This window comes from Belonocnema kinseyi, chromosome 7 (genome assembly GCF_010883055.1).
Source record: "Belonocnema kinseyi isolate 2016_QV_RU_SX_M_011 chromosome 7, B_treatae_v1, whole genome shotgun sequence".
In the NCBI taxonomy this organism is placed as follows: Eukaryota; Metazoa; Arthropoda; class Insecta; order Hymenoptera; family Cynipidae; genus Belonocnema; species Belonocnema kinseyi.
Window position 1 is genome coordinate 2,942,200 of NC_046663.1, and position 9,831 is coordinate 2,952,030.

The following is a 9,831-nucleotide window of genomic DNA, read 5'->3' on the forward strand; positions in this document are numbered from 1 at the left end:
CATTATAATATGCGTATATCAATAAAATTCAAATAAAGACTGATCGCATGATAGATAGCCCCCACAGTGCCCCCCACATTGTACGGCACCATACGCCCAAGCCACCTTAAGGAACCTCACTTTTGCTATTGAGATCAGGGGGTAGAGTCAAGCCCCACCTCGTTAAAAATAAATTAAAACAGGTTAGTGTGGCCAAATTTTCTTCCATGTTTTCAATTGGGACCGTATATTTAGCACAATGTTGTACCAACTTTTTTTTAAATATAGAAAGGGTTTTTAAATGACCAAGTTTTGGTCAATGTTTTTAGGTAGGTTCGTATATTTAGTACAATATTGTACTGACTATTTTGAAAACATAGAGAGGATTTTAAATGAGCGTCTTTTTTCAGTTGGGTTCGTATATTTAGCACAATATTGTATTATCTTTTTTTTTAAACATAGGGATCACAAATTTAGGTCCATTTTTTTTAGTTAGGTCAGTATATTTAGCACAATATTTTAGTGACTTTTTTGAAAACATAGAAAAGGTGTTTAATTTGGACCGAATGTTTTTGGCTAGGGCAGTATATTTAGTATCATATTGTACTGGCTTTTCTGAAAACATAGAGAGGGCATTTAATTTTGGTCTATGTTTTCAGCTAGAATAGCACAATTATTATCATAGTGTACTGACTTTTTTGAAAACATGTCATTTTTAATTTGAGTCTATATTTTCAGTTAGGACACTCTATTTATTAGAATATGGTATTGATCTTTTTGAAAGCATAGAGAGGGTTTTTAATTTGGGTTCATGCTTTCAGTTAGGATACTATATTTATTACAATATTGCATTAAATTTTTCGAAAACATAGAGAGGGTTTTAAATTAGCGTCTATTTTTTTAGTTAGGTCAGTATATTTAGCACAATATTCTACTGACTTTTTTAAAAACATAGAAAAGATGTTTAATTTGGGTCTAGGTTTTCATTTAGGACAGTATATTTAGCACAATATTCCGGGTTTCCGTTTTAATCGACGAAATAAATTCGCGGTCATTTTCCGGTTTGCAATGATTTTTCATGGTCAATAAAACTTAAAAAATGGAACACTAAAGCTGCAAAATTTTCCACTTGAGATAACAAAAACTGATAAAATTGAAGGTACTAACATTTTTCAATATAAAAAAAATATAAATTCACGTTATCATTTTTAATGCTCTAAATTAAAAAATCAATCAATGAACTTTAGAATTTTCAAAAAGGAATTTTAAGCTAGAAACATCAAATATTGAAAAATTGATAAAATTTTAACGGAACACTTCTTAAATTAGAAATTCAATTATTTTCTTTTTAAATTGTTTAAACATCCTTGACAAGCTTCAAAATTTTATTTCAAAATATTGAGAAACCTAGGAGTTGTTTTAAATTTCTGTTAAATTAAAAATTATTTCGGAAATTTTTTTAGAACTTCTAAATATCTGTCGAAATGAATTGTATTTTTTTTACAATTTTCAGAAAATCCTGCAAATCTTAGAAAATTTCTTTACAATTTAGATGTCTAAATAACAATTGAAGATTTATTATTTATATGCGAAATTTGAGTAATTTTAAGAGATATGTAGAAGTTTTGAAAAGATTCAAACTTAATGTAAAGCTTGAAATGATAGCCTAATATAAAACAAAATTTAGATTTTCGCAGATTTTAAACAAAAAAATTAGATTCTTTTCAAGAATTGTGAAAGGTTTCAAAAAAATAAAAACATTTTCTTAAGACTCCTAGGAAAATTAAAAATAATTTTTCATTTTGAAAAATTATTTTAAGAGAATATTTTTAAAATTTTCGAAGATTTGAACAAAATTTTCCAAAAAGATTCTAGAAGATTTTAAGAAAACTTTCTTAAATTTGAATGATAATTTTTTATATTTTTAAAATTTCTAAATATCTCTTAAAATTACTCAAATTTTTTCTGCAAATGTTCATTTGTAAATTATACATCCAAATTTTAAAATTTCCCTTACAAATTAAGCATTTTTCAAATACAAAAATTAAAGTTTTAACGTTTAAAGTGTAAATACTCTTCTGAATAAAAATTCACATATTGCTAAATATTCAATAAATAATCTTTTTTTTTTAATTAAAAATTTTTTATTTATTTTATTTTTTTATTTTTATTTAGTTTAAGTTTTAATGTGAAAATGAGAAAATTCTTAAATTTTGAACTGGTTTAAAATCGATTTTGTCCACTTTTTATTACTTAAAGTACAGATAAATTAAAAAAAATTTATTTATTTATTAAATAAAAATGTTTTTTATCCAAAATTTTCAACATCAAAGGTTTTTATTTTTTATTTGTTCAAATCTTTAAGAAAGTGTTTAAACATTTTTAAAATTAAAAATGTAAGCTTAGAAATAAAAATTTTTAATGTAAAATTTTTAAAGTAAAAAAATTTGAATTACGCATTGTAAGCTAAATAATAGCATAATTGAAAAACATAAAAATTCAACAAAATTATTTAATAACTGTTGAAATGGAACGTGGACAGATTTTTCTTCTACAACTTTGTAAAATTCCCGGTAAAAAAATTCACTGTCATTTCCCGATCTCAAAAATTGAACTACTTTAATAATAATGCATTTTTTTGTTCAAAATTACTTTTTTTTTTACTGATAATTGGACTGATTTGATAAGATATCATTTTTTTGTTTAAGATTAGTTTTTTTTTACTGAAAATTGATCTAATTTAACAAGAATTGATTTTTTTGTTAAAAATTAGTTTTTTTTTTTAATGAAAATTGGACTAATTTCATAAGAATGCATGTTTTTATTTAAAATTACTTCTTTTTTTAAATTGAAAATTGAACTATTTTAATAAGAATGCATTTTTTTGTTTAAAATTAGTTTTTCTTTACTGAAAACTGAACTAATTTAATAAGAATTAATTTTTTTGTTTAAAATTAGATTTTTTTTTTACTGAAAATTGGACTACTTTAATAAGAATGCATTTTTTTTTGTTTAAAATTAGTTCTTTACTGAAAATTGAACTAATTTAATAAGAATTAATTTTTTTGTTTAAAATTATTATTTTTTTTTTACTGAAAATTGAACTAATTTAATAAGAATGCATTTTTTTGTTTAAAATTAGTTTTTTTTTTAAACTGAAAATTGGACTACTTTCATAAGAATGCATGTTTTTATTTAAAATTACTTCTTTTTTAAACTGAAAATTGATCTAATTTAACAAGAATTGATTTTTTTGTTAAAAATTAGTTTTTTTTTTACTGAAAATTGGACTAATTTCATAAGAATGCATGTTTTTATTTAAAATTACTTCTTTTTTTAAACTGAAAATTGAACTAATTTAATAAGAATGCATTTTTTTGTTTAAAATTACTTTTTCTTTACTAAAAATTGGACTACTTTAATAAGAATTTTTAATAAGAATTCATTTTTTTGTTTAAAATTCAATTATTTGTTATGAAAAATATAAAAATGATAAAAATTGAAATTCAAAACAGCACAAGAAGAACTAAAGAATAATTAAAATATTAAATTTTCTCTTTAAAAACTGAATGATTATGTCTTTGTTTTCAGTTAGGTCAGTACATTAACTACAATAGTGTACTACCTTTTCCAAAAACATGTTCAATTTCTGAAAAGGTGGCAGCGGCGGCGACTTCGAAAGATTATAAATAAATAAAAAATTTTTTTTAACCAACCTTGGTCTTCAACAACTTCAAGAGGTTCTGATTGGTGAGTATCAAGACGGATTTGCTCACGTCCACAATCATTCTCACTGTTGGCAGCGTCGTCTGGAGATTTTGTGGATGAGGAGGCCTGATTGTGACTGGAACCGCGCCCACATAGAGACAGCCATAAAAGGCGCAAATTAAATCCGTGCCTGGTGGAAAAATAAGAGCGACATGGTCCCCGGTATTTATTCGACCACGGTCCAACAAGAGGTTCCCGATGCGCTCTGCCTTCTTGTGCAACTGCGAGCAAGAGAGCGAGGCCGCTACTGCTCCCTTCGAATTCAACGATGTGAATATCACATGGTCCGAGGTGCCTACAGCTCTCCATCGCAGAATCTCGGAAATGAATTGATACTAAACCCGAGAAAATAAATAAATAAATAAATAAATTAGCAAAGGCAAACCAATTTTCAAGGAATCTGTATTATCATCAAGAGAAGTTATCAGAAATTCCTAACGTCTTTCCAGACTGGATGGAGCTATGAATTGAAGATTTTTTAAATTAAATTTTGTCTGAAAAAAGGTGCTTTTCCCTCAAGCTACTAGAGAGATCGAAAAAAGAATTATTTTTCAGACATACACGCATTATTTTGCCAGGTGTTACGTATTCAATTCTTTTTTTTTTTCAAGGAATCTGTATTATCATCAGAGAAGTTATCAGAAATTCCTAACGTCTTTCCAGACTGGATGGAGCTATGAATTGAAGATTTTTTAAATTAAATTTTGTCTGAAAAAAGGTGCTTTTCCCTCAAGCTACTAGAGAGATCGAAAAAAGAATTATTTTTCAGACATACACGCATTATTTTGCCAGGTGTTACGTGTTCAATTTTTTTTTTTCAAGGAATCTGTATTATCATCAGAGAAGTTATCAGAAATTCTTACCGTCTTTTCAAACTAGATGGAGCTATGAATAAAAGATTTTTAAAAAAAATTTTTGAGAATCTTCAGATTGTAACTCTTTCAAGTCGAAATTCTTAATAAGAATGGAAATTAATGTATCATTTATTCCGATAATTTCATGTATGAATACGAATTTTAATGATTCATCGATAAAATATTTTTAATTTAAATTTCTAGGTCTTTTCTTTTTATGTTATATTTAATAAATGAATTTATTAATACATAATTTTTATTCTTTTTTTAGCCATTAAAAAATGTAAATGAAAGGCTTTTATTAAATTAAAAATATTTTTTAAGTCTAAATTATTCACTTTTTAACACACTTAATTTTAACAATCTTAATTTAGAAAAAGAATAAGTAATATTTAGTTATATTTCACTGTTATTTAAGACGAGTAAATTGAAACCACGTATTTAAGAGAAAACAATTTGAAACTTAATTGTTTTACATAGAAAGCTTTGAATCTCTAAAATTTCGAAGGGCTTTTCAACTTTTAACGTTACAATTTTAATTGTTCTATTAAAAAAAAAAGTTTAATTTGTAAACAAAGGGTGTTAACCTTTTTTCAGAACTTCTAATATATTTAAAATTTTTGTTTTAAAATTCCTTAAAATCTTCCAGGTTCTTTTTGATGATTTTGGAAATATTTTAATATCTTTTTAAATTTTCTGTTACAAAAATTACATTTTGTTTTAAATTCGGCTGTAGGTATTTGCAGCCAAAAATTCGGCATGAATAACCGAATTATGTCGCTATTCACACTTAATTAAAAATATTTTTCTAATTTTTTCTACAAATAGTAAGTGTTCTATTGTTATTTATAAATTCAAATTCTTAAAATTTTGTTTATAAATTTGCAGGAATTTCTACAAGGCGTAGGAAAATTATAATTCATTTAAAAATATATTTAAAAGTTCCGAAAAAATTTCAAAAATGATTTTAAATTTGAAAAAAATTAAAACCACTTCTTGAGTTCTCAATATTTTGAAATAAAATGTGAAAGCTTTTCAATACAATATAATTTACAATATATAAAATGAAAATAATTTATCTTCTAATTTAAGAAATGTTGAGTTAAAAAAAAATTATTTTTCAATTTGTAACTTTATTCATTTTAATTATCAGAGAAGTTATCAGAAATTCTGACAGTATTTTCACACTAGATTGATTTTAGAGGAATTTAAGAACAAAGAGAATAATTCAATGAAATTTTAAAAAATTCAAGGTAAATTACAAAAAAATTTAATGAATTTAAAAACCATTTGAAAAAAAACTTTATTGAATTCAGTAACTTTGAAATAAGCTTAGAAAAATTCAAGCGAATTCAAAGAATTTGATAAAGTTCCTAAGAATACAAGGCGAGGTCAAACGATTTCAGGATCAATTATATAAAAACTTTTAAAAAATCAAAAAAAAAAAATCACTGAATTAAATAGAATTGAGTGAATTTAGAAGGATTCAAGTAAATTAAAAAAATTCAGAAGATTTCGAAAGAATTCAGGGTGAATTTAAAAAAAATTTCAAATATTTGAAATCCTACTAATTTTTAACACAATATGTGACTAATGTCTACAAACAAATTCAAATGAATTGGAACAATTTTAAGAATCGGAAATAATTCGATTGATTACGATAAATTTTGAGTGAATTTAGAGAAATTAAAAAAATATGAGAAGAATGAGATGAAACCTATAGACAATCAAGCTAAATTTAAAAATCAATCAAGTGAATTTAAAACAATTAAAAAATATGGAAAAATTAATTGAATTGGGAAGAATTGAGTGATTTAGAAGAATTCAAAAAAATTCAAAAGGATTTAGTATATAAATTAATAGGAATTTAGAGCGAAATTCCCAATTAATTGCAAAAAATATTTGAAAATCTCTTCAAATATTTGAAACTACGAAATCAAGTGAATTTAAAACAATTTCAAAATATGGAAAAATTAATTGAATGGGGAAGAATTGAGTTATTTTTAAAGAATTTAAAAAAAAATCGAAAGGACTTATTATAAATTAATAGGAATTTAGAGCGAATTCCAAATGAATTGCACAAAATATTTTAAAATCTCTTCAAATCTTTGAAACTCTACGAAATCCTTCAGGTCTTGTAAGCATTTTTTTTTTAAATCCATTAAAATATTTAAATCCCTTAAAAATATTACAAACCCTTGGAAATTCCTTGAAATTGCTCAAATCTCTTGAAAGTGCCTTAGAAACTTTCAAAATGCCTTCAAATATTTAAGTCTTTGATTATAAGTGATTTCGGTTTTATTTTAAAGACAATTTTCTTAATTTTTCAGAATTAACAAATTTTTTAGATAAACTAAATTTTGTCAGGGTATCAAGAGAATGAAAAAAAAAAGTTCTTAAAATTCATGGGCAATTTTTAAATCATTGTTTTGTAAGGGATTTCAATGGAAAATTAAAAAAGATCACACAAACTTTTTGAATTATTTCCTAACATTTTGAAAAAAGTGTGAATAAATAAATAATGCAGGAAAAATTTAAATAACTTTTAGATATTAGAAGATTTCGAAGGTCTGGCGAGATTAAAAAAAAGAAAAATTTTCTTTATATTCATTTGAAAATTTTTAATGATTTTTTTTTTTTTTGAAAAATGAACTTCAAGAGAAAATTAAAAAAGGTTTTTAAACATATCAAACGATTTACTATACTTTCGTAAGAGTCTAGAAGATTTTAATGCAAAATGTTTCAATTTGGTTAAGATTAAAAAATAAAAACAAATAATAAAACAAATAAAAACTTGAGTAAATAATTTTTAATTTATAAAATTATAAAGTGATAAGAAAAAAATTTTTTAAATGATGTTTGAAAATTTTGAAAAGACCAGTTTTCAGCAAATAAAAATTTTTCATTCAAGAAAGAAATTAAAGTTTACCAAAATTGTTCAATCTTTGAGCCAAAAGATGGATTTTCTTTACAAAAATTGAGTTTTCAGACAAAAAATATGACTTTTCAGCAAAAAATTTATTTTCCACGAAACTGATGCATTTTGGCTCAACTAAAATGAAACTTTAGACACAGAAAATTATTTATTTACCAAAATAGGAGAATCTTCAAATCAAAAAGATCAATATTAAAAATAGACTTTTTTACTAAACAGTTAAAACTTTAATTCAAGAGATGAATTTTTGCATGATTTTTTAAATCAAAAGGAAAAATTAAAAAAAAAAACTAGTTGAGTTTTTTATTTAAAAAGATTTAAGTTGACTTTTCACTATAAAAATATGAATTTTTAAACCAGAAATAAGTTTCTACGTATCAAATTGAATTTTTAATTAAAAAAGGATGATTTTTTAAAACAAAATTGTTGAATTCTCTACCAAATAGTTGCATTTTAAAAAAAAAAAGATACAATTTATCTTAAATCAGATGCATTTTTTATTTAAAATGAAAAAATTCAATTAGTTGAATTTCCATCAAAAAAAAGATTGCAGTTAATTTTCCAGGGTCTAAATATGAATTTTTAAACAAAAAAGAAGTTTATTAGAACAAAAATTAATTTTTAATGAAAAAGACGAATTTTTATAACCAAAAAGGATGATTTCCAAAAAAATTAGTTGAATCCTCTATCAAATAGTTGCATTTTTATCCATGAAAGATGAAATTTGTACTAAAACGTAGAATTTTTTAATTAAAAAACGACAAATTTTCTTTTTAAAGTAGAATTTTCAATCAAATAGTTGCATTTTTAGCCATGAAAGATGAAATTTCTTTTTAAACAGATGAATTTTTAATTAAAAAGAAAATAACAAATTTTCCAAAAATAGTGGAACTTTCATCCAGAAAGGATTTTAGTTCACTCTTTAACCCTAAAATATTAAATTTAAATAAAATAGTTTAATTTTCAACAAATTAGAAGAATTTTCGACCAAAAAGTATGAATTTTCAACAAAATTGTTGAATTTTGAACCAAACGGGTGCATTTTTATCCAACAAATATGTAATTTCTGCTAAAGCGGATGAATTTTAAAATCAAATAGATAAACTTTCGAAAAAGAGTTGCATTTTAAAATTATATTATTGTAAGTAATTTTAAACTACATTTTAAAAATTAAAAAATTAATTTTTTTTTCTTCACAGTTCTGAAAGTAGAAGATAAATTATTTTCATTTTAAATAATTTAAGCATCCTTGAAAAGCTTTAAAATTTTATTTCAAAATATTGAGAACTCAAGAAGTGGTTTTAAATTTTTCCAAATTTAAAATCATTTTTTAATTTAAATTTAAAATAGAGTGTAATTTTTGTAACAGAAAATTTAAAAAGATTTTAAAAATTTCCAAAATCATAAAAAAGATTACCTGGAAGATTTTAGGGTTTTTTTTTTAATTTAAAGGATTTTGCAAAAATTGTAGGAAAAATTTGATTATTTTAAAATATATTAGAAGTTCTGAAAAAAGGTCAACACCCTTCGTTTAAAAATTAAACTATTTTTTTTAAATAGAACAATTAAAATTGTAACGTTAAAAATCATCGGAGTAAATGGTATTATATTAATTTCAATTCTTATTAAAAATTTCGAATTGAAAGAGTTACAATCTGAAAATTCTCAAATCAAAAATTTAATTAAAGAATCTTTCATTTGTTGCTCAATTTAGTCTGAAAAGACGTTAAGAATTTCTGATAACCTCTCTGATGATAATACAGATTCCTTAAAAAAACTGAAATACGTAACACCTGGTAAAATAATGCGTGTATTTCTGAAAAAGAATTTTCCTTTCGACCTTTCTAGAAGCTAAAGGGGAAGACACCTTTTTTTCATAAATAATTTAATTAAAAAATCTTTAATTCATGCCTCCATCTAGTCTGAAAAAACGTTAGGAATTTCTGATAACTTTTCTAATGATAATACAGATTCCATGAAAAAAATGGAAAGCGTAACACCTGGCAAAATAATACGTATATTTCTGAAAAACAATTCTTTCGATCTCTCTAGTAGCTTAAGGGGAAGGTATTTTTGTTCAGAAAAAAAATTGATTAAAAAATCTATAATGCATAGTTTTATCTAGTCTAAAAAGATGCAAAGAATTTCTGATAACTTTTCTGATGATAATACAGATTCCTTGAAAAAAAATTGAATAATGCAAAATAATACGTATATTTCTGAAAAAGGATTCTTCATTCGATCTCTCGAGTAGCTTAAGGGGAAGGTATATTTGTTCAGAAAAAAAATTGATTA

The 9,831-nt window shown here is 23.6% G+C and overlaps 1 protein-coding gene across 1 annotated transcript in view; it reads right to left on the minus strand.

Moving 5' to 3' along the window:
* The window catches only part of LOC117175912 (disco-interacting protein 2), a 132,678-nt gene that overhangs the window by 28,805 nt on the left and 94,042 nt on the right, over positions 1-9,831 (minus strand). The window contains exon 11 of the mRNA XM_033365754.1: positions 3,696-4,082. Coding sequence (XP_033221645.1) covers positions 3,696-4,082 — 387 coding nt within the window. The remainder of the gene's footprint in view (positions 1-3,695; positions 4,083-9,831) is intronic.